This window comes from Myotis myotis, unplaced genomic scaffold (assembly GCF_014108235.1).
Source record: "Myotis myotis isolate mMyoMyo1 unplaced genomic scaffold, mMyoMyo1.p scaffold_m19_p_53, whole genome shotgun sequence".
Classification (NCBI taxonomy): domain Eukaryota; kingdom Metazoa; phylum Chordata; class Mammalia; order Chiroptera; family Vespertilionidae; genus Myotis; species Myotis myotis.
In genome coordinates, this window is record NW_023416361.1 from 309,103 (window position 1) to 333,975 (window position 24,873).

At 51.6% G+C, this 24,873-nt stretch overlaps 1 protein-coding gene across 5 annotated transcripts in view; it reads right to left on the reverse strand.

Annotated features, from left to right (window-relative positions):
• Nucleotides 1-24,873, reverse strand: part of POU2F3 (POU class 2 homeobox 3) — a 101,649-nt gene that overhangs the window by 50,444 nt on the left and 26,332 nt on the right. For all 5 annotated transcript variants that reach the window (XR_004967997.1, XR_004967996.1, XM_036311243.1 and 2 more), the window contains exon 3: nucleotides 13,780-13,814. Coding sequence is in view for 3 of the 5 variants with exons in the window: in XM_036311243.1 (XP_036167136.1) it covers nucleotides 13,780-13,814 (35 nt within the window). In the remaining 2 variants the exon portion in view is untranslated. The remainder of the gene's footprint in view (nucleotides 1-13,779; nucleotides 13,815-24,873) is intronic.

Below are 24,873 nucleotides of genomic sequence, written 5' to 3' on the forward strand. Positions count from 1 at the left end.
GTTAAGGACCTGCACCTCATTGCAGGTTCCTCTCGGCCTGGGCCCTGGTTGGGGCACGTGCAGGAGGCAGCCAATCTATGTGACTCTCTCACATTGATGTTTCTCTCTGTCTTTCCCTCTCTCTTCTACTCTCTCTAAAAATCAGTGGAAAATGTCCTTGAGTGAAGATTAACAAAATAATAAATAAATGAATAAATGAATGAATAAATGAATGAATAAATGACTGGAGAGGTGCTCACTGACCCTGAGCGAGTGAGCTGAGAGGGTGGTGGGATGATCACTCAGGACCTGCGGCAGAGACGGTGCTCATGGCAGCAGGACCACAGGAGGGTCCCTGAGGAGAGGTCCACTGCGCCCTTCTCTGCTCCGGGCACCACAGGAATCGGGCACAGTAAGAACAGCAAGGAACAGAGGCATGAACAGGTGGTCCCACCGTGCTCTGGGCTCTCCAGGTGCCATCCGAGTATTGAATGTTGTGCGCTTGCGGGTGCTAAAGAGGGTGATTGGTAGCCCGAAACATATGCATATAGAAGGATGTTAAGGCACAAACAAGACTAAGGAGTTCACTGTAGTTTTGTTAAAAATACTTGAGGCAACCTAATGTCCATCGATAGTGCAATTGAAAAGTAAAATTACATTAAAACAATAGGGTAGTATGTAGTCATTCACAAAAATGATACAATTTTCTAGGTTCTGCCATGCAACAATTTATACATGTTATTTGTAAGTTTAAAAAGAAAGTTGCACATTGTTCAATTTATGCATATCCTATATAATAGAAGCTAATATGCTAAGTGTCCAGTTGACCAGTTGGCCTTTCAACCAAACAAAGCATAATATGCTAATGAGATGCTAAGGCTGCTCAACTGCTCGCTATGAGGTGTACTGACCACCAGAGGCCAGACGCTCTGACCGGTAGGTTATCTTGCTGCTGGGGTCTGGCTGGTCGGGACTGAGCCAGAAGGGCTGGATGTGCCCTGGAGTCCTCCAGTGGTCCCTCCCTGGCTGGCCAACCTCCCAAGTCCCTCCCCAGCCCCGATCACGCCCAGTGGGGTCCCCTGGCCTGGCCTGAACCCTTTCACAATACAGGACCCCTTGGGGGATGTTGGAGAGCTGGTTTCGGCCTGATCCCACAGGCCAGGCCGAGGGACCCCACTGGTGCACGAATTCGTGCACCGGGCCTCTAGTATACATATATGTACCTAGATGCATTTTTAAAACTTCACAAACATTTCTACATTTTCATTTGTACCCATATTCCTGTAAGCACAGAGAGAGAAGTCACACACACACACACACACACACACACACACTACTATGATAACAGGAGTGGCCTCGTTCTGAGACTGAACAGGGATCAAAAGTCTGCTTTTTTTTATCTCTGTTGTGACTTTTTCCCACACAAAGAAGCACTCATGTGTCATGTGTATACGTGTACTAAGTGAGGCCTCAGGAGCTTGCTATGCGGACTCATCGAGGAACTCTGGGTATTTATGTAGGTTTGGGTGTGACGGCTCTCCTCACATAGTGAAGGGCCACCCCGTGAAGGGGATGGATGAGGACCTGCCCCAGGAGTGATCACCACAGGGAGGTTAGTCCGGGGCCCACTGGGACAAGCATGGCCCGATATTGCAGCGACTCAGCCCGGAGCAGGCTTCCTCTGGGAGTGAGTGGGATTCCTGGGGGAGCTCTGGCAGAGACAGGGTGTCAGCGGAAGAGCAGATGCACCAGAGGCAGGCTGGGCTGGAATCGCCGGTTCCTAAGATTTTGAGGTTCCTGACAAGTAAATCTTATTTTTTTATTTTCTTTGGAAGTTCAGATAGAATTGTTTTATTTTGCCAAATAAGAATATTTTGAAATATATATATTTTTATTGACTCCAGAGAGGGAGGAAGAGACAGCTAGAAACATCAATGATGAGAGAGAATCATTGGTTGGTTGCCCCCTGCACGCCCCACACTGAGTATCGAGCCTGCAACCCAGGCTCATGCCCTGACTGGGAATCGAACCTGGGTTCTCTTGGTCCATGGGATGACGCTCAATCCACTGAGCCACCACAGCTAGGCCCAAATAAGAATATCAAAGTAACTAATTTCTACTCAGACTATCATTTAATTATGTACAATTAACATTTTAACATTAAAAATAAAAAAATCCCATGTTGTAAAATTGAATATACAAATTTATTAAAAATTGCTATATTTTCTTTTATTTTTTAATGCTTTTATTGATTTTATTTTGAGAGAGAGAGGAAGGGAGAGGGAAAGAAACACCCCTCAGCTGCCTCCTGCATGCCCCCTACCCAGGCATGTGCCCGTCTGGGAATCAAACCGCGATCTCCTAGTTCATGGGACAATGCTCAACCAACTGAACCATCGGCCAGGCCGCTACATTTTCTTTTAAAATGTCACTGCACCTTGTCTGAGGCATTACATTATGAACAGATAAGTGTGTCAATACACAGGGCAGAAGGCGGAGGAGGAAAGCCTTGGGTCAGACACCAAGAGTCTGTGGGGCTGAGAACAGATGGCCTGCGGGACCTTCCCCTGGGAGTCTGCGTGTCTCTGACTCACCCCAGGGTGAGAGGCTCAACCTAAATCTGTCTCCATCGTTTATGAAAAACAAAGTCGCCGTGACACCAGGTGTCATGGGCATCCCGGCCCCTCGTTCCCATTCATTTGGCCCGAGGAGACAGCCCTGGGAAGGCCACCTGCTGAGGCTTCACGGAGCCGCTTGCTGCTGATCTCCCATCCTCGGGGTTTAGAAACCGGGCTGCTCAGAGACCTGTGTGCAGCCGGGACCTGGAGAGGGGCCCGCGCCCTGAGCAACCACTGAGCCAGCGGCTGAGACACTCAGCCAGCAGCTCCTGGCCCGGCAGGAGAGCGGGGGTGGGGATATTTACGCAGGGACTGGCTGGGGCCCTCTGCACACCCTATTTGCATAGACCGACAGGCACACCTGCCTGGGAAGAGGGTGTGTGCAGATCACAGGCCACAGGAAAACAGCAGGGCGTCGAGCAGTGTGAAGAGCAGAAGGCCCGCAGAGCAGAGAGGCGGGCACCCAGGATGGGGGTGGGCGGGTAGGCTCATTCCAACTACCCATCAGGCCGTTGGTTAGGAAACACGTATTGAATGTCCACTCTGTGCCAGGCCCTGCTGCACTAAACAATAAAGTATAGATCTTCCCTCAAACACTTCCCAGCCCGTGGGGAGGCGGACTGCCCGTAGTCCTCACGCTGAGGAAGAGGAGAGCTGGTCTCCCGGGCTGCGTGGAGAGATGAACGAGAGCCTGACAGGAAGATGGGGGCCAGGGGAGGGGGAGGCTGGTGCCCAGGCCCATTCACGCCAGTCAAATGCCTGTCCAGTCCCCTGCTCCAGGCACCGCCATTGTTTCAAAGAGGACTCTCGTTGCTTCTTACGACACCCAGGTGGCACTTGGCAGTCCTTAGGAATGGGGATGCGGGCACCTGGAGGCCTCTTGTGAAGTTGGACTCCCCAGGTCCTGCCCCTGAAAGGCCTGCCTGAGCAGGATGGGCCGCCCCCGAGAATGCTGGGCCCTGGCCAGGTCCCCAGTTCGCAGGCGGAGTCCCACTCCAGGTCCTGCCACCTCGCTCTATGCCAGAAAAGCGTCTCCCAGGCCCCAGGCAAGCCGGGCGCTGGCGCTGCCCCGCCAGCCAGGAGCTGCCCTCTGGGCCGCAGGCTGACGCAGGGGAAGCACCAATCCTCAGGGAGGAAGTTGGTTCTGGTTCAGAGAGAGGAAGTGAGAAGACGCCTCCTCTGGGAAGCTGACCGTCCCCTCCAGGCCTGGCATGAACCCTCTCCTCTCACCAGCATGAGGGGCAAGTCCTCTCCTCGGACCCCCAAAGGAATCACGCTTACCCCTACTGACTGGTGTTCGCCCCTTCCAGGCCCCAGTGCACCAGCTCACATGTGGCCTACGAAACCCACCTCCAGGCCCTCCCATGGTCCGTCCACAGCCACGGGCTCACTCTTAGGGTCCTGGTCAGGTTCACACACTTTCTTTGCGACGATGTCCTCAGGGGGAAGCAGGTGAATATACAGCCCACTGTAAGCCGACCCTACGGATGCCTCTCACTGACCATCAACAGGCGTTCTCTGTCCTCTGGAAAGACGCAGGAGAACATCCCTTTAACTAACAGGCTCTGGTGGTGAAGCAGCGTGGAATTTAGCTGATGGAACTTTGACTTACGCACAACATTTCAAAAACCACTCTTCGGTACAGAGAGGCCTGGTGGTGCACCTGCCCAGACCAGGCCTGCCTGGCTCTAAGCGTTGCTCAGAGCTGGGCTGAGCCAGGGGAAGGCACAGGGAAGGCACTGGCGCCAAGGACAGCGCCGGGAGAGCCTGAGCGGATGCTCTCTAGGAGAAGGCCCCCAGCGCCTCTCAGGGGCCGAGCGGGAGAAAAGGGGGAACAGAGCCACTTCGATGTGAGATGTGAGCGGGCAGCTAAGAGCGATACTGTTGCCATAGCAACACTAGCTGTTTGTAAATGGTTTTAATTTTATTTATTTATTTATTTATTTATTTATTTATTTATTTATTTATTGTTAATCCTCACCCACAGATATTTTTCCATTGATTTTTTAGAGAGAGTGGAAAGGAGAGGGAAACACAGAGAGAAATATCGGTGTGAGAAACACATCAATTGGTTGCCGCCTGTCCACACCCCGACCAGGGCCTGGGCCAGTAAGGAGCCTGCAACTGAGGTAGGTGCCCTTGACCAGAATCAAACCTAGGACCCTTTGGTCCTCAGGCTGATGCTCTCTCCATCGAGCCACACAGGCCTGGGCAACCATAGTTCATGTCAACTGAGCATGTACTATGTCCCAAACACTTTCCATCCAAGATCTTATTGAATTCCCTCCTAAAAGCACTGTGAGGTTGACGCTGTGATTTCTGCCCATTTCACAGATGCAGAAATGGAGGCTGGAGAGGATGAGGGGGCTTACCCAGCTCCTGCTGGTGGAGCCAAAATTCAAGTTCAGGTCTGTCTGTGTGATGCCAGAGCTGGACTCTGACCGCTCTGACCAGGGCACCAGCACAGGCGCCAGGTCCGTCTGTGGGGAGCTCTTCGGGGTGCCAGCTCTGGGGCGGGGCTGCCAAGGAGGAAGCTGAAACAGGATGCGCAGAGGATGCCAGCCGCCTGGGAGGCAGGGATTTCAGTGGCCACAGGGGAGGGGCATCCTGACAGCAGCTCGGGACAGAGCAGCAGAGCTCAGGGGCCGCGTGGGGGCGGGGGCAGCCGTTAGTAGAAGAAACTGGATCTGGAGACCACAGGCCGGCGCGGAACGTGGCGCCTAGGATCGAGTGGGTGGCACCGAATACAGATCCATGGAGTACGTGCCACTGTTACCACCTGCGCCTCTGGTCCTTCATCTGTCCCGGGGGACCTCCACCGCTTCCGCCACTGCGAGAGGAAAGCCAGTGGCTTCGCGCCCGCGAGTCCGCAGGGGCCGCGGGGCGTTGGAGGCCGGGCTGCGAGGGGCAGGGGCGGCGGGCGCCGACCTCCTGGGCCTCCGAGCGGCCTCCACGGCCGGGCTTCACCTTCTTGAGGTGGAAAAAGCTTCTTCTCAGCCGCAGCTGTGGCGCTGGGAGAGCCTCCCGTTCCTGGCGCTGCCCTGCCAGCCCCGCCCTGCCCCGGGCGCACAGGCGGCTCCTGCCCCGGCTTCTCACGCACAGGCCGGGAACCCCCGCCCCGCCCGCTGGCCGCCGGCCGGCTCCGATACCATCTCTGCCAGCCCAGCGCCAGCCCGGGCGGCCGGGAGCCCGAGGAGCCGGCTGGGTGAGGGCCCTGGCAGTGTGGAAAGCACGGGTGTCGGGAGCCAGACCCCCAGGCCGCGCCTCGGGCGCCTCTCCCAGGGCAGGGGCCAGGCAGGCGGCAGGCCACCCCGCACCGCCCTGAGCGGCCGTTTCCGGCCGGGAGCCGGAGGGATGATGCTGGCCTCGCCGCTGGCCTAGGATTAGGTCACATCACATAAGACACAACTTTATGTAAAGTGGCGCGTCCCATCGTCCCTGGCTTGAATCCTGGCTTTACGCAAGTCCCTTGCCCTTTCCCAGCTCAGTGTTCTCTTCTGTAAAATGGGGATTGTAAAATCTCCTGCGAGATGGCCCCTTGTCCCTCCGGCCTGGACGACGTTCCCTCGCCTGGCGAAGGGACCTTGAGGCTCTGACTGAGGGGAGAGCATGGGATGGGGGACTGTCCTGCATTCCGGGGGGGGGGGGGGGGGCAGGCTAACTGCCCGCGTCATTAAAGCCGAGCCTCTCCTGCCTGGCGCTGGTCAGACAGAGGGGACCCAGGAGGGTCACGGGGCGGCGAGGGAGGGCCCTCCACACAGCCCCCAGGAGGGAGGCCGTCCCGCTGACACCGACGTCACCCCAGAGAGCCACAGTCCACATTACACATTTACATTTATAAATATAAAAAAAAAGGAAAACAAACTGCTGCTCGGCGTCAAGCTGAGGGCGTAACTCTCCTGGGATTGTCCCGAGCAGTGAGGTTCCCTTGGGAGCGCCTGAGGGAGGGGCAGAGCCTCTCGGAGTCTGCATCCACCACAGCCAGTTCTGAAACCTCCCAGCCCACCCTGGGCTTCTGCAGAATCAGGAGAGCGTGCAGACACGTTCCTCACCCCCTGCGGCCTCTCTGCTCGTCCCCACGCACCCGGCGGCTCCTGAAGATGCTGGACCTGGAGGAACCGACCCTCGGACCAGAGGGCTGGGTGGTGCTACTTGGGGCCGTCTGCTCCCAGGGCTCACGAAGACAGGCCCTGGAGGGCCCCCAGGGCCCTGCTCCCGTCTCTTCTCCGTCTCCTCTCCCATCTCCTCTCCGTCTCCTCTCCCATCTCCTCTCCGTCTCCTCTCCGTCTCCTCTCCGTCTCCTCTCCCGTCTCCTCTCCGTCTCCTCTCCGTCTCCTCTCCGTCTCCTCTCCGTCTCCTCTCCCATCTCCTCTCCGTCTCCTCTCCGTCTCCTCTCCCGTCTCCTCTCCGTCTCCTCTCCCGTCTCCTCTCCGTCTCCTCTCCCATCTCCTCTCCGTCTCCTCTCCCATCTCCTCTCCGTCTCCTCTCCGTCTCCTCTCCGTCTCCTCTCCGTCTCCTCTCCGTCTCCTCTCCCATCTCCTCTCCGTCTCCTCTCCGTCTCCTCTCCCGTCTCCTCTCCGTCTCCTCTCCCGTCTCCTCTCCGTCTCCTCTCCGTCTCCTCTCCGTCTCCTCTCCCGTCTCCTCTCCGTCTCCTCTCCGTCTCCTCTCCCGTCTCCTCTCCGTCTCCTCTCCCGTCTCCTCTCCGTCTCCTCTCCCGTCTCCTCTCCGTCTCCTCTCCGTCTCCTCTCCGTCTCCTCTCCCGTCTCCTCTCCGTCTCCTCTCCCATCTCCTCTCCGTCTCCTCTCCCGTCTCCTCTCCGTCTCCTCTCCCGTCTCCTCTCCGTCTCCTCTCCGTCTCCTCTCCGTCTCCTCTCCCGTCTCCTCTCCGTCTCCTCTCCCGTCTCCTCTCCGTCTCCTCTCCCGTCTCCTCTCCGTCTCCTCTCCCGTCTCCTCTCCGTCTCCTCTCCGTCTCCTCTCCGTCTCCTCTCCGTCTCCTCTCCGTCTCCTCTCCGTCTCCTCTCCCGTCTCCTCTCCGTCTCCTCTCCGTCTCCTCTCCCGTCTCCTCTCCCGTCTCCTCTCCGTCTCCTCTCCGTCTCCTCTCCGTCTCCTCTCCCGTCTCCTCTCCGTCTCCTCTCCGTGTCTCCTCTCCGTCTCCTCTCCGTCTCCTCTCCCGTCTCCTCTCCGTCTCCTCTCCGTCTCCTCTCCCGTCTCCTCTCCGTCTCCTCTCCGTCTCCTCTCCGTCTCCTCTCCGTCTCTCCGTCTCCTCTCCGTCTCCTCTCCGTCTCCTCTCCGTCTCCTCTCCCGTCTCCTCTCCGTCTCCTCTCCCGTCTCCTCTCCGTCTCCTCTCCGTCTCCTCTCCCGTCTCCTCTCCGTCTCCTCTCCCGTCTCCTCTCCGTCTCCTCTCCATCTCCTCTCCCGTCTCCTCTCCGTCTCCTCTCCATCTCCTCTCCCGTCTTCTCAACAGGCTGGGCCACCCAGCACAGGGACTGTAGCCCCACCACAACCATCTGGGCCTCAGGCCAAAGAGCCAAGGATGGCTGGCAAAGAGGGACAAACTCCCTCCTCTCCAAGAGCAAAGACACTCCTCAACCTACTCATCAACCGCTTCCCACCAGGCTGTGGGGTGGAGGGGGCCTTAGATGGACAGATCATGGATCTCAGAAAACACTCCTTTCTAGTAGCATCTGCCGCCCATCCAAAGGGGTACAAGCCCAGCTTGGCAGCTACACAGGGAGAGAGAGGAAGAAAAATGATGGGCTTTCATTCATCAGAAAACACCAGGAGCTAATGGTTATTGGTTGATCACTGTATATCAGAGACTATTCTAAATTATAGATCTTCATCCTCATTCAGCCTTACACCATGCCTGGGAAGTAGACACAGGCACAATCCCATAAATACAATTGTTGGTATATCATCTAACTATGGGGGAACCAGCTGTGAGAAGGGGCGTATTATCGCACCGGTGACCGGCCTACCGCCATGTGTCTGCCTCTCCCCCAGCAAGCCTGCTCCCCGCGGCAGGAGGCACCTGCTCCACCTGCGCGGACACGTTCAGGAGCGGTGCCCCTGATAGCAATGACATGTTCTGAGGGCAGAGGCCAGGCGTGTTTCCGAGGGCCCTTCCCAGGGCCAGGGCCGCCTCCCTCTCCACTGCCTGGCATTTCTAGGTTCCTGCCTCTGGCAGAAGTGACCTACCTCCCTGGGGTCTGGGGTGACAGCAAGCGGGCATGGCTTCTGAGTCTGGGGGTGGGTTTCTAGCTCTCAGTACTTTGCACTCGCTGGGCCAAGGGCAGGCCCCTGCGATGCAGCATCCTCACCCTTAGGCCTCTCACAGGGACGGCGCCGAGCCTCCTGGCTTCAAACCCACCGCCTGCCGGGCTTCCCTCGCCACACTGAGCGAGCCATGGCCATCGTCAGGGTGCAGGGACCTTCCTGTCCTGCGCGGCCTTCGCCGGGTGCTCTCCCCTGTCTGGGTGCTCTGTGGCCAGGGAACATGCGTGAGTCCCCTCTGACTCCTCACTAACTGGCTCACAGCAGGTCCATGAACTACAGGCAAAGGCCATCAGTTAATTCCTCCCCTGCCCTCTCCCACTCAGCTGCTCAGGGAGCTCTGAGGCTGCTCGTGCGGGGGTGGGGGGGTGAGGTGTGGGGGGGGGGCCTGAGGGCAGAGGGAGCTAACCTGCCAACAGTCAGACCCTCCCCTGCAGCCTGAGGTTCAGGCCGGCCACCCGCTCCTGACTCCCAAGAGCAGCCTCTTCATCGCTTTGAAGTCTCAGAGCCCTTCTCTTAGGCTGAATTCTCTTGATGTTTAGAGAGATCCTATTGCGCCAACTAAACGCTGTGTCAACACATACCACGGGCAGCCAGAGGGCCACAGTAGCTCCCATTTAAAAAAATGAAGGAAAATCCCATCTTATTTATAGCTCAATGCTCTCTGGGGGCACACGAGGGCAACTGTAAGCCTACTTTTGCCCCACCTTGTACCTGTCCTAGGTCATTGTCTAAGAGGTCTCACACTCAGGCTCACTCACTCATTTGACCCTCACAGCAATCCTGTGGGATAAGTGTCGTTATTCTCCCCACTTTACAGATGAGGAGAATAAGGGACAAGAAGCTCAAGTACTTGCCCAAGGTCACCCAGCAGGTGGTGCTAAGCCCAGGCCCACACACAGGCAGTCTAGCTGCAGGCCTGCGCACTTGACCTCGCTGCTAGGATCTCTCTCCTTGGCATGGTCTGCTGCTTCCTACAGCAGCACTGCACAGGCCTCTCTTGCATCAGAGTGAAAGCCTTCAGGGCTGCAGTCTATCCAGCAGCTGGTGGAACTCCCAGTCCCACCGGCTCCCAGTCACACCAACTCTCAGTCACACCAACTCCCAGTCCCCAATTCCCAGTCACACCAACTCCCAGTCCCACCAGCTCCGAGTCCTACTAACTCCCAGTTCCACCAGTCCCACCAGCTCCTAGTCACACCAGCTCTCAGTCACACCAGCTCCCAGTCCCAAACTTCCAGTCACACCAACTCCCAGTCCCCAATTCCAAGTCCCACCTACTCCCAGTCACACCAGCTCCCAGTCACATCAACTCCCAGTCCCCAATTCTCAGTCACACCAACTCCCAGTCCCATCAGCTACCAGTCCCAAACTTCCAGTCACACCAACTCCCAGTCCCCAATTCCAAGTCCCACCTACTCCCAGTCACACCAGCTCCCAGTCACACCGGCTCCCAGTCCCAAAATCCCAGTGCCACCAGTTCCCAGTCCCAAACTCCAAGTCACACCAGCTCCCAGTCACACGACCTCCTAGTCACACCAGCTCCCAGTCCCACCAGCTCCCAGTCCCACCAGCCCCACCAGCTCCCAGTCACACCAGCTTCCTGCTGCCAGGCTTCACCCAGGGCAGCAGCTCATCGTTTGCTCTCCTGTGTCTGCTAACACTCAGGCTGTTCCTACACAACCTCTTTTCCTTCTCCCCACTCCCTCCTCCTCCCATTGCCTCCCAGGCAGTCACCGTGAGGTCACGCTCAGCCTCTCCCTAAAGCTGGTGTAGGGACGGGGCAGGGAGAGGAAGACCCAGCCAGGCTTTGTGGGAAAAGTGGGGAAAATGAGATGAGGGTTCTGGCTCTGACTGCCAGCTGGCCAATTGCGTGCCCTTCAGCCAATTGCTTAACCTTCAATCTTTCACCAGAAAAGGCGGCTGCCTGGGGCAGTGTCCTCGCCTGGGTAAGGGGTGAGGGCAGTGAGGTAAAGCCCGAGAGCAGCCCGCCCGAGCCTGTGCTCAGCAAAGCACTGGTTTTGTCAAAGCCACGGCCTGAGAATCCCCGGGCACCGACCTGTGGGCCCGCAACTGAGCTGGCATGCGTGTTGGCGGGGGTGTCAGCATCTGGGGGCACCCGAGAGATGAGGGAGAGGGAACCTCTGCCCCTCCCAAATCCCCTCTTTACAGAAACCGGTCATGTCTGTTCTCGTCAGTGACAGGAGTCCAAGCCCTTGGCGGGGGAGAGGGGGCAAGTTCTCTCTAGGAAAGCCCCATCCTGGCAGCAGCCAGGAAACTTTCTCCCAACTGGGGGAGAGACCACACCCCAAAAGATGTCCAAAGGCCAGGGACCTCTCTGTGGCTATCCCAGGCCAGAGGGGCTGCCCCAGCCATGTCCAGCGCGTGAGCGTTTCTCAAGAAAGATTGCACTTGCAGCCAAGCCCACGGGGCCTATGACGTGGGCCACCCCTGGGCTGGGCTGTGGGGGCCACATCTTGGTGTGGGTTGGGCTCCCCCCTGTGCATCTCACCCAAGGGCCGGGGCTGGATCCTCAGTCACAGGGCAGGAAGCTCGGGGCACAGGCCCCATCTCCTCTGCGTAGGACTCAGGCAGGATCACAGAATCCGGGGATGGAAGCAGACCTGGCCCAGCTATCCTTTAGATAAGAATCTGTCTCCTATTTAAAGACCGTGAGTGAGAAGCCCAGTGCTATCAGCCAGACCCGCAGGCAGTGTCCCAGCCTCCCTCCTGGTAGCTGTTCCAATGTTTACTGAGCTGCCTGGCTGTGGGTGCTTCCTCCTCGCCCGCCCAGAGGGCTCCAGTGAAGTCTCTCTGTTTCAGGTCTCAAGTGAAGAGGGAGGGGCTGGCCTCCACTCCTCAGCAAACGTCCCCAATGAAAGCAATTGCAGAAGTTGCCTCCAGGAGAGGTTCTGGCTCGGGACTCAGGCTCATTCCTCTCTGACTGTGAGGGACACACCCAGAGTGAAAAGTTTTTCAGGAAACGTTAGCAGTGACATCAAATCCCTCTACAGATGAAGGAGGAAAACATGTCTGCATGTCATCTCCCGCCCCACCCCAGGCTTCCGTCTAAACCTGGACTCAGATGTTCAGCGAGGGAAGAGACCCCAGTGGCCGCCCAATGCATGACCACCTGGGGGCCACCTTCCCTTCCCCACCGACACCCCTCTCCAGTCTACTTTTTTCTGCCTAACAAATGCCTACTTCAGAGCGCGACACAAACATTCCTTCTCCACAAAGCCTGCCCTGAGGTCCCCATGTCTGTCTGACACATGCTTTTTAAGTGTGTGTGTGTGTGTGTGTGTGTGTGTGGGTGTGTGTGTGTGTGTGTGTGTGTGTGTGTGTGTGGGTGTGTGTGTTGATTTCAGAGAGGAAGGGAGAAGGAGAGATAGAAACATTAGTGATGAGAGAGAATCACTGATCGGTTGCCTCCTGCATGCCCCACACTGGGGATCAAGCCTGCAACCTGGGCATGTGCCCTGACCGGGAATCAAACCTCCTCTTTCATAGGTTGACACTCAACCACTGAGCCATACCAGCTGGATGACACCATGCTTTTTACATATCTGTAGTAAGCATAAGACTGTATTATAAGTATTCACTCAAGAGTCTCTATCTCACCCAGCTGGTGTGGTTCAGTGGTTGAGCGTCGGCCTGTGAACCAAGAGATCGCTGGTTTGGTTCCCAGTCAGGGCACATGCCAGGGCTGTGGGCTTGATCCCAGTGGGGGGTGTGCAGGAGGCAGCCGATGGATGATGTTTCCCTCTCATCAATGTTTCTATCTCTCTCTCCCCCTCCCTTCCTCTCTCTTTAAAAATCAATTTTAAAAAACCATACAATTGAAATACTTAAAAATGAAAAAGAGTCTCTAGTTCTCTGTTCCCTGCTCCCTCCCTCCTTCCCTTTCCCTCGCATTCTCCTTCTATCTCTACCCCCCACACTCCATGCTGGACTGTGGACTCCTCCAGGGCAAGAACCATATCTTAATTTTCTTTGTATTCCTACACCTGACATAGCACATCCCCCCAAGCCCCACCCCGAATTTATGAAGTAAATTTATTCTGCAGCTGAGAATTCAGATCAAAACTATGAAGAGACCTGACCCAGATAATCTAGCTGGTTAGTGGCAGGAACAGGACCAAAGCCAGGCTTCCGATTTTGCGCCTGAGCCTTGCCTCCTCTTTCGGACTCACTCCGGGAGCCCCCCAGCGCTGCTCCTGCTTGTCTCAGCTTAGACCTCCTCCCAACAAGCTCCTGCCACATCCCCGTCCCAGCTGCACCCCGGCTTCCCACAGCCGCTAACCCCTCCTCCCTTCTCTTCACACATCCACATCCCTCCACCCTGTGATCCATCCGGCGCTGCCTGACCCCACCCAAGTCCCTCCCTGACTAACTCCAACCCACCAACTCGATTTCTTGCAAAGGCACCAGGCCTGCGCCTACACTGTTCCACTGAGCGTGGCCACTCCCTCCCTCTGAGCTCTTTCTGTGCCCTTTCTCCTTTTGTCCACTATCTACTTCCTGCAAATCAGGAATTCCACGAGGAATGCAGGCACTGCACACTTGGACTTCCGTAAATTCCTCTACACACGGTCAGACGACGTAAACCAATGGGGCCAGGAGGCGGTGCGGGTGAGCGTTGAGGAGGGAGCTGCTGTCTAGATTCTGGGCCACATCTGGCGCAGTCCTTCTCAGAGGGGCTGCGCTGTAGGGCTCTTTTGAGGGGAGAGTGAAAGGGGACCCAGGCGTTGGATGGTGGGTTGGAGGCAGAAGCCCTTTAAATGCCCCTCCAATCGGCAAGTGCAGGGCCCTTGAATAAACACGTAATCTTTTTGGTTTCTCCCACATCTGGCATAGTGCAAATGACCCCCAAATTAATTGAATAAAGGTTTCGTTTTGAAAGTTCTTACCTGCCTGTTGAAATCTAGGCTGTTTCGATCATTTCCTGGAAGAGATAAAACAAATATTAGTTATCAGCAGGATTGGAAGGGACTGAAGGTTAGAGGAAAAACAGGATGTTGAGAGAAGCTTGTCTTTATTTTTAGAAAGAACAGCCACTTCCCCATGACTGGGATCTCCTGCTTATCCTGTTTCCTGGAAAGGCCTTCAGACATTTTCTCCAGAAAGGCTGATAACCAGGGGACCAGGAGGCTGACTGGCCCAGGCCCCAAAGCAGCATAGGATAGAACTTGCCAGACCAGAATGGGGGTCTGTGGCTCTCCCTCAGACAGAAGCTATTACAGCGCGTTAGTGAGTGAGCGCAGATCGGCCAGCCGGGCACCCCAAAGTCCTCCCACATGCTTGCCCCAGGGGAACGCCATCTTAGTCATGCCAGGCAGACAGCAGGCAGCCCTGTTTCTCCCCACCCTCCACTTCCATGTTCATCTTTTCCCTTTCGTACTAAAAGTTAAATATGTGCTGAATAAAGAAAACCTCTGGTACAGAAAAAACCACTCTGCTGAGAAGCAACTGTAATTAATAGTTTTTGTATCTATTATGGTTGTTTTTATGCTTCTTTTTCTCATTGATCAACACTAGTCTGTCTCTATTACTGCCACGAGTTCTCTAATAAGCATCACACACATTTCTCCTGGACCATTGAGGAGCATTAAGAATATTTCCTGTGGCCTGGCCAGCGTGGCCCAGGGGTTGAACATCAGCCTATGAAGCAGGGGGTCACAGTTTGATTCCTGGTCAGGGCACATGCCCAGGTAGCAGGCTTGATCCCCAGTGTGGGGCCTGCAGGAGGCAGCTGATCCATGATTCTCTCTCATCATGGATGTTTCTATCTCTCTCTCACTTTCTCTCTGAAATCAATAAAAATATTTAAAAAAAATATTTAGCTATGCTTGCACATATAATTTTTAATGGCTACCTAATATTCCATTCTGTGGACATACCATAACTTGCTTAAACATCTAGCTATTTTTTGGAAATCATTTCTATTCTTTGCTGTAATCAAGTTTCCATGCACATAGCTTTCTAGTGCAGGAGTAGCCAAACAACCTTCCTTATAAAGGCAAGGAAAATGACTATTTATTCTGGACAAGAAAAAGCTAAAGAACTTTACCATCACTAAGTCAGTGTTAGGAAAAAAAAAGTTAAAAATTAATTTAAGAAGAAAAATTTTAAAAATGAATAATAAAGTGACAATAAGTAGATACCTGTCAATAATTACTTTAAATGTTGGTGAAATAAATGCTCCAATCAAAAGACATCATGGGGCTAACTAGATCAGAAAACAAACCTAATACATTTGTCACCTACAAGAGACCCACTTCAGGTTAAAAGACACTCACAGACTGAAAGTAGAGGGATAAAAAATATTTTTTATGAAAATAGAAAAAAGGACGAGGTAGCAATACTTATATTAGACAAAATAGACTTTAAAACAAAGGCAATAACAAGAGATGAAGGCAGACATTTTATAATGATAATGGTATCAATCCAACAAGAAGATATAACCCTTGTAAATATTTAGGCACCCACCAGAAGAGCACCTAAATACATAAAACAAATGTTGGTGGACACAAAGAGTAAGACAGTAATGGCAGGGGACTTTAACACCCGTTGATGTCCATGGACAGAAAATTAAGAAGGAAAGAGCAGCCTTAAATAACACATTAGACCTGGTGGATTTAATTGATATTATTGGAACATTTCATGCCAAAGTAGTAGATTATAAGTAAATTATTTTCAAGTGCAAAGTTTTCCAGACTAGACACATGTTAGGTCACAAAATATGTCTCAACAAATTTGAGAAGAACAAAATCAGAGTAAGCATCTTTTCCAATCACAATGATATGAAACGAGAAATCAATAACAAAACTGAAAAACACATTGAGGCCAAATAGCATGCTACTAAACAATAAATATGTAAACAACAAGATCAAGGAATAAATCAAAAGATACCTTGAAACAAATGAAAATGAAAACAAAATAACTCAAAACTTATGGGACACAGCCAAAGCAGTTCTAAGAGGGAAAGTCATAGCAATACAGGCTTACCTTAAGAAATAAGAAACATCTCAAATAAACCATGTAACCTTCCACCTACAGGAACTAGAAAAATAATAACAAGCAAAGCCAAAGTGAGTAGGAGAAAAGAGAGAATAAAGGTCAGAGTGGAAATAAAGAAAACAGATTCTAAAGAACAATACAAAAGATCAATGAGGCTGGCCAGTGTTTCCTAGTGGTTGGGCATCTACCTATGAACCAGGAGGTCATGGTGTGATTCCTGGTCAGGGCACATGTCCAGGTTGTGGGCTTGATCCCCATTGTTCAGGAGTCAGCTGAACAATGATTCTCTCTCATCACTGATGTTTCTATCTCTCTCTCTCCTTCTCCCTTCCTCTCTGAAATGGGTAATAATACATATTTTTAAAAATTGTTAAAGAAAGATCAATGAAACCAAGAGCTAGTTCTTTTAAAAGATAAACAAGATTGATATTTATTGAACCAGACTCATCAAGAAAAAGAGAGAAACCAAATAAACAAAATCAGAAATGAAAGAGGAGTAGTAACAACACCACAGAAATACAAAAAACTATAGGAAAACTCTACAAACAATTAAATGCCGACAAACTAGACCAGCAGTTCTCAACCTGTGGGTTGTGACCCCTTTGGGGTCGAACGATCCTTTCACAGGGGTCGCCTAAGACCATCAGAAAATACATATATAATTACATATTGTTTTTGTGATTAATCACTATGCTTTAATTATGTTCAATTTGTAACAATGAAATTGGAGGTCACCACAACATGAGGAACTATATTAAAGGGTCGTGGCATTAGGAAGGTTGAGAACCACTGAACTAGACAATCAAGAAGAAATAGATCAAAAGGAGACATATGTAATACTCTTTGTAATACTTTAAGCAATAAAACAAAATTTAAAAAAATCAATTAAAAAAAGTAGAAGAAGAAATAGATCAATTCCTAGAAACACACAATCTGGCCCTAGCTGGTGGATAGAGTGTCGGCCTGTGGACCGAAGGTCCTGGGTTCAATTATGGTCAATGGCACATACCTTGGTTGTAGATTTGATTCCCCGGCCCTGGCAGGGGCATATGTGGGAGACAACCAATCAATGTGTCTCTCTTTCACTTTGATGTTTCTCTCTCTGTGTCTCTCCCAATCCCTTCCACCCTCTCTAAAAGTCAGTGGAAAAATATCCTCAGGTAAGGGGAAAGAAGAAAGAAAGAAAGAAAGAAAGAAAGAAAGAAAGAAAGAAAGAAGGAAGGAAGGAAGGAAGGAAGGAAGGAAGGAAGGAAGAAAGAACCAATCTGCCAAGACTGAATAAAGAAGTAACAGAAAATCTGAACAGAACAATAACTAGAATATAACTAGAACACTCAAGAACATATGAAATTGAATCAGTAATAATAATAATAATAATAATAATAATAATAATAATAATAAACTCCCAACAAATAAAAGTCCTGGACCAGATGACTTCACAGGGGAATTTTACCAAATAATTGCAAGAAGATTTAACACTTATTCTTCTCAAACTATTCCAAACATTGAAGAGGGGGGAAGGCTCCCAAGCTCATTTTATGAACCCAGCATTACCCTAATTTTAAAGCCAGACAAAGACATACAAAAAAAAGTAGAGAAAAGTATACGCCAATATTCCTGATAAATAGAGATGCAAAAATCCTAAAAAAAAAACACCCACAACAAATTGAATTCAGAAATACATTAAAAAGATTATAGACCATGATCAAGTAGGATTTATTCCTGGGATGCAAGGTTGGTTTAATAACCACAAATCAATTAGCATAATACACCACATACATAAAACAAAGCAAGATAACCATATGACCATAACAATAGTTGCAGAAATAGCATATGACAAAATCCATCCATTTATGATAAAAACTATTATCAAAGTAGGAAGAGAGCAAACATACCTCACCATAATAAAGGTCATAAGTGACAAACCCATAGCCAACATCCTGTGCAATGATGAAAAGCTAAAGACATTTTCCTTAAGATCAGGAAAAAGAAGAAATTGCCCACTTTCAACACTTTTATTCAATACTAGAGGCCCGGTGCACAAAAATTTGTGCACTCGGGGGGGAGGGAGGGTCCCTCAGCCCGGCCTGTGCCCTCTCGCAGCCTGGGACCCCTTGGGAGATAATGACCTGCTGGCTTAGGCCTGCTCCTGGGTGGCAGAGGGCAGGCCCAATCCCTAGGTGCAGCCCCTGGTCGGGCTCAGAGCAGGGCCGATTGGGGAGTTGGGGTGCCACCCCCTGTCATGCACAGAGCAGGGCGGATTGGGAGGTTGCGATGCCACCCTCAGTCACGCTCAGGGTAGGGCTGATTGGGGGGTTGGGGCACCGCCCCCTGTCACACTCAAGACAGGGTCAATGGGGAGGTTGCGGTGCTGCCCCCTGTCACGCACAGAGCAGGGCCCATCAGGGGGGTTGGGGCTCTGTACCGTGTCACGCACAGAGCAGGGCCCATCAGGGGGGTTGGGGCTCTGTACCGTGTCACACACAGAGCAGGGCCCATCAGGGAGTTAGGGAGCTCCCCCCTGTCATGCACAGAGCAGGGCCGATCAGGGGGTTGAGGAGCTCCCCCTGTCACTCACAGAGTAGGGCCGATAGGGGAGTTGGGGCACCGTCCCGTGTCACCCACAGAGCAGGGCCGATCAGGGGGTTGGGGCGCCGCCACTCTCACACTCAGGGCAGGGCCGATGGGGAGGTTATGGCTCTACCCTGTCACACACAGAGCAGGGCCGATCAGGGGGTTGGGGAGCCCCCCCTATCAGGCACAGAGCAGGGCTGATCAGGGGGTTGGGGCGCCTTCCCCTGTCACGAACAGCAGGGCGGATAGGGAGGTTGTGGCCCCGCCCCCTGTCACACACAGAGCCGCAGGGCGATCAGGGGGTTTGGGTGCTGCCCCCTGTCACGCTGATCCCGGTGCCAGGAGACCTCTCAGCTCTGCTGATCCCGGTGCTGGGAGGCATATTACCCTTTTACTATATAGGATAGAGGCCTGGTGCATGGGTGGGGCTGGCTGTTTTGCCCTGAAGGGTGTCCTGGATCAGGGTGGGGGTCCCCACTGGGGTGCCTGGCCAGTCTGGGTGAGGGGATGATGGCTGTTTCCAGCTGGCCACACACCCTTCAGGGTGGGGGTCCCTGGCCAGTCTGGGTGAGGGGCTGAGGGCTGTTTTCAGGCTGGTGGGTGACTGAAGCTCCCAACCGCTCCTTTTTTTCTTTTTTCTTTTTTTTTTACTCTGGGCCAGCTTTAGCTTTGAGGTTTGGCTCCAGCTCTTAGGCCTCTGCTGCTGAAAGCAGGTTTGTGGCCTTTGTTTACCTTCTGTATTTGAAACAAAGTTGCGATCCTGCTGGCTGAAGCCCAGCGACTAAAGCAGGTTTCTGGGGTTTTGTTTAGCTTCTATATTTGTAACATAGTTGCTTAGAGTTGCAGCTCAGAGGCCGGCAGTGGCAGGCGGGGAATGTTGGAGTCCTCCATCACTGAAGCAAGCAAGCCTCATGTTCGCTTCCAGCTGCCTGGCTGCTGGCTGCCATCTTGGCTGGCAGTTAATTTGCATATCGCCCTGATTTGCCAATGGGAAGGGTAGCGGTCTTAAGCTAATTACCATGTTTCTCTTTTATTAGATAGGATAATGGAGGATGTCCTAGACTTAGCAATCAGACAAGAAAAATAAAGAAAAGGCATTCAAATTAGAAAGGTAAAAGTAAAACTCACTATTTGCAGATGACATGCTATTATACATAGAGAACCCTAAAGATTCTACCAAAAGACTACAAGAACTGATAAATGAATTCAGTAAAGTAGCAGGGTAAAAAATTAATAGTTGGATATTGGTTGAATTTTAATCACCAATTATGAACTACTAGAAAGAGAAATTAAGAACATACTCTCCCTCTTTTTCTCCTTGGCTGCTTAAAGATTGGCCACTCTCATGAACAACACACCAACTATCCAGACCTGGAAGTTCATAACCAATAGGCTGTTGAACAGAAACAAATGCTCATTAACATCCTTCAGCCGGGGCATGCAATAGTACCTAAGAGAGAAAGATGGGAAAACTAGCCAAAATGCACAAGCCCACACCTGATGCCATCTTTGTATTTGGATTCAGAAACCACTTTGGTGTTGGCAAGACAACTGGCTTTGCCATGATTTATGATTCCTTCAGTTATGCAAAGAGAAATGAACCCAAACATAGATATGTAGTCATGGCCTGTCTGAGAAGAAGACCTCAAGAACACAGCAAAAGGAATACAAGGACGGAATGAGGAAGGCCAGGAAGGCCCGCTGGTGCTGCAAACAGTGGCTGGAGACTGGACAACACGAGTAAAGGTTCTTCAGCGACTCTATCTGTGGTGACTGCAGATTTCCCATGAGAGGTTTAATAAACTACAAAACCTTTAAGTAAAAAGGAAAAGAAAACAACCCCATTTAAGTACAATTGCATCCAAGGGCCTGTACTCAGAAAACCGTAAGACATTGAAGAAAGAAATTGAAGAAGATGCAAATAAATGGAAGCATGCACCGTAACCATGGATAGGAAGACTTAACATTGATAAAATGTCTATGCCACTCAAAGCAACCTAGAGAGACAATGCAACCCATGTCAAGATACCAGTGGCATTTCTCACAGAACTGCAACCAACAATCCTACTATTGACATGGAACTAAAAGAGACCCCCGGGAGCCAAAGGGATCCTGACGGGAAAGAACACCACCTGACATCAAACCATACCACAGGCCACAGCGCCCACAGCAGCATGGGCTGGCATGGAACAGACACACAGATCAATGCGATGGACACTGAGGCCAGGCGTAAACCAACAGCAATAAGGTCAATTAGTCTAGGACCGTGGTCGGCAAACTGCGGCTCGCGAGCCACATGTGGCTCTTTGGCCCCTTGAGTGTGGCTCTTTCTAAGCCTTAGGAGGACCCTAATTAAGTTAATAACAATGTAGCTACCTATATAGTTTAAGTTTAAAAAATTTGGCTCTCAAAAGAAATTTCAATCGTTGTACTGTTGATATTTGGCTCTGTTGGCTAATGAGTTTGCTGACCACTGGTCTAGGACAACATAGGCAAGACTATGCAATGGGGCAAAGGCAGTCTATTCAATAAATGGTGCTTGGAAAACTGGACAACACATGCAAAAGAATAAAACTGAGTCATTTCCTCATACCACACATAAGAATAAACTCAAAATGGATTTCAGACTTAAACGTAAGACTACAAACCATATCACTCCTAGAAAAAAGCATAGCAGTAAACTCTCCAACGTTGCTCTTAGCAATATTTTTTTTGGTAAGTATCCTCAGTTAAGGGAAATAAAAGTAAAACTGAACAAATGAGACTCCACGGAACTAAACAGATTATACACAGCAAAGGAAACCATCAGCAAAACAAAAAGACAACCTACTGAATACGAGAAGATATTTGCCAATGACACAGCTGATAAGGAGTTAATATCCAACATACATAAGAAACTCAGACAACTTTACCCCAGAAAGACAAATAATCCAATTAAAAATGGGAAGAGGACCTGAATAGACGCTTTTCCAAAGAGGACATGCAAATGGCCAATAGACATCCAAAAAGATGGTCAACATCACTAATCTCCAGGGAAACGCAAGTTAACACCACCATGAGGTATCACCTCACACCTGTCAAATGGCTACCAGCTACAAACAGCAGACAGGTGTTGGCGAGGATGTGGGGAAAGGGAACCCCTGGGAACTGTTGGTGGAATCGTCAATTAGTGCAGCCACTGTTAAAAAACCGTTATGGAGTTTCCTCAAAAAATTAAAAATAGAGCCATTGTATGGCCCACAAATTCCACTTCTGGGTATTTATCTGAAGAAATCCAAAACACTAATTTGAAAAGACATATGCACTCCTGTGCTCATGGCAGCATTAGGTACAATAGCCAAGGTATGGAAGCGCCTACGCACCCGCTGACAGGTGTAGGGACAAAGAAGACGTGGTGCATACATGCAGTGTCATCACTCAGCCATAGAAAAGGGTGAGACCTTCCATTTGTGTCAACACGAACTACATAGGGGGCACCATGCTAAGTGATAAAAGTCACACAAAGAAAGACAAATACCAGAGGGCTTCACTTACATGTGGAATCTAAAAAACAAATAGGAACAAACATAGACACAGAGAGCAAAGCGATCGTTGCCAGAGGGAAGGGGCTTGGAGGACTGGGTGAAAAGGGTGAAGGGCTGACGCAGCACAAACTGGCAATTATAGAACGGTGAGTAACACTGTGATGGCCGTGTACAGGTCAGGGAGCTAGACTTAGCGAGGCGATCATTTCCCAAGTTATGTGTACATGTATACAGTCACTATATTGTACGCTAGACATAATCTAATATTGTGTGTCAACTGTATTTGAAATTTAAAAAAAAGATGACTATTACATACCATACACCCAGAGCCTAGCACTCTGCTTAACAGAGAGCTCAAAATATATTGATTTAATCTATGACAAAGGAGGCAAGAATACGCAATGGGGAAAAGACAGGAGCTCAAAATATCTTGATTTAATGAATGAATTAATGAACAAGTGAATACATTCAGAACTTGCAATCAGAAAATTCTTCTGCTTTTCATTGGACCTTCAAGAGCATTGGAATAAAGTCCACATTTCTTAGAATCGGATGGAATCAGTGCCCCGGGCGATCTGGTTCCTGCTCACCACCTCTGCTTTGTCTTCTGCCGCTCACTGTCCCGCTGCCTTCCTCCCAGGCAGCCCGCACGGCAGCCCATCGAATGCTCACTCATGTCCAACTGCGCACGCTCATGGGCCCACGCCCTCCTGCACGGTCCCGGTTCACATAACCCTCCCTCTGGAGCCAAGCAGCCTCTCCACCAGCGCCGGGGTGCGCATCCTGGGCTCGCTTATTGGTCTGTGTGCTCTTTCTCCCCCTCGGCCAGGGGCTTCTTGAGAACTGGGATGATGACACTCATTCTTATGCCCTCGATGGCCACCACGGGTCCTAACACTGTCAGAGGCTTGAGATAGGCCTGTAGATGAGCAATCCCACCTCTAGGGCGCCCTGCCTTCTCCGACATCAAATCATGTTTCCTCCTACTCTAGGTCAAAAGGTCGTTACTCAATTAAAGATAGTCTTGTGTTACACACACAATGCCTGTAGATGAATGAATTTCTCTAAGACTGCGGTCGCCAACCTTTCGGGCCTCACGGACCACCAGTGGTCCGCAGACCATCGGTTGGCGACCGGTGCTCTAAGAGAATCATCTGGAGTTTTTTTGTTGTTGATGTTAATCCTCACCCGAGGACATTTTCCCATTGATTTTTAGGGAGAGTGGAAGAGAGAGAAAGACAGAGAAACACATCGATTGGTTGCCTTCTGCACACACCCTGACTGGGTCCAGGCGGGGAGGAGCCTGCTACCAAGGTACCTGACCTTGACTGGAACCGAACCTGGGACCCTTTGGTCTGCAGGCCAACGCTCTATCCACTGGGCCACACTGGCTAGGGCTCCTCTGGAGTTTTCACTGAAGCCCTTTTCTCTGCTCTGTTCTAAACAACGGCCAAGCGCGGCCTTTCCTGTAAGGTTGTGAGGCGTTCCCAAGAGCGACGGGGCCAGCCAGGTGAGAGCAGAGGACAGGGGCTACAGGAGCCCCAGAAGGAGGACTACGGAAGGCATCAAGTGAGCTCTGGATAGCAGACCGATCTTGAGATCAACTAAGGCGACATATAAAATCTGGGAGGGGAGATACGTGTGGGAAGGGCCTCACAGACTGAAATTAGCTGCCTTGAAAGGGTCGACTTAAAAGTAAAATTGCTTTTACCTTTAAAAAACCTTTTCACACCATTTTAAACGTGGACTGATAATGAGAAATTTTTAAATTTGACAAAAGATCAAATTCATTCATTCTACAAGTATACATTAAGCATACTCCATATACCAGGCACTGTTCTAGTCACTGGGAATATAATATTGGACAACATAGCCCGGCTGGTGTGGCTCAGGGTTGCGTGTTGACCTATGAACCTGGAGGTCACAGATCGATTCCGGGTCAGGGCACAGGCCCGGGTTGTGGGCTCGATCCTCAGCATGGGGGGCGTGCAGGAGGCGGCCGATCCATGATTCTCTCATCATTGATGTTTCTCTCTCTCTCCCTCTCCCTTCCTCTCTGGAATCAATAAAAACATATTAAAGAAAAATAAAACACAATGAATTCTTATCTGCACTGGTATCTCTGCCTGATTGTCCTTGAACCCTGGGCTAACCACATGGTGGGACCTCCCGGAGACTGAGGCCATGCCCTCCAGGAAGGTGGGGAGGGGCCCGCGGCTCAGCACAGGGCACTTGTAGGGGCTGCGTTCCACACAGCGGTTCCCATGCTGACCTGATCCCGCTGCTCAGGGGGTAGGAGTTTTCTCAGGGGACATGGCTTTTCTCCTGGCCCACAGCCCGTGAGAAGGCGCTCGGAGCACGTGGGGGTCCCAGTGGAGCCTCGGGACCAGGCGAACAGCAGCATTAGCTAACGCGATGCTGACACTGTAGGTTCTTCCTCCAGGTCTGCTGAAACGGAACCACCTCGCCCACGTACTGCCAGTGGCTCTGGCTTTTCTCCCAGGGCCCACTGTCTTGCTCCACCTGCGCCTGCGCCTCTCCACTGTCTACAGGAAAGGCCGGAGGAGGTGCCCGGAGCTCCAGCTCGCCGGGTTCTGCTGCCGCCCTCGTGCTTCCCATCGAGAAGCGGCGGCCAGTGTTCCCAGGCTCTGAAACAGTGAGGCAGGCGCCTCCTTTCCCAGAGGAAGGAAGAGATGCAGTTGCCACATTGTGTGAGACACTGGTCCACGGGGACTTCTGCCCCTGAGAGATGCTACCTGCAGGAGCAGTGAGATGGGCCAGGAAAGAATCCTGCACTTGAAGTCCAAGGATGGGAGTGCCAGCCTTGCCCCCCACCCCCGCCCCAAGGGCAAGGCACGTCATTGTGGAGCCTCAGGTTTTCTCAAT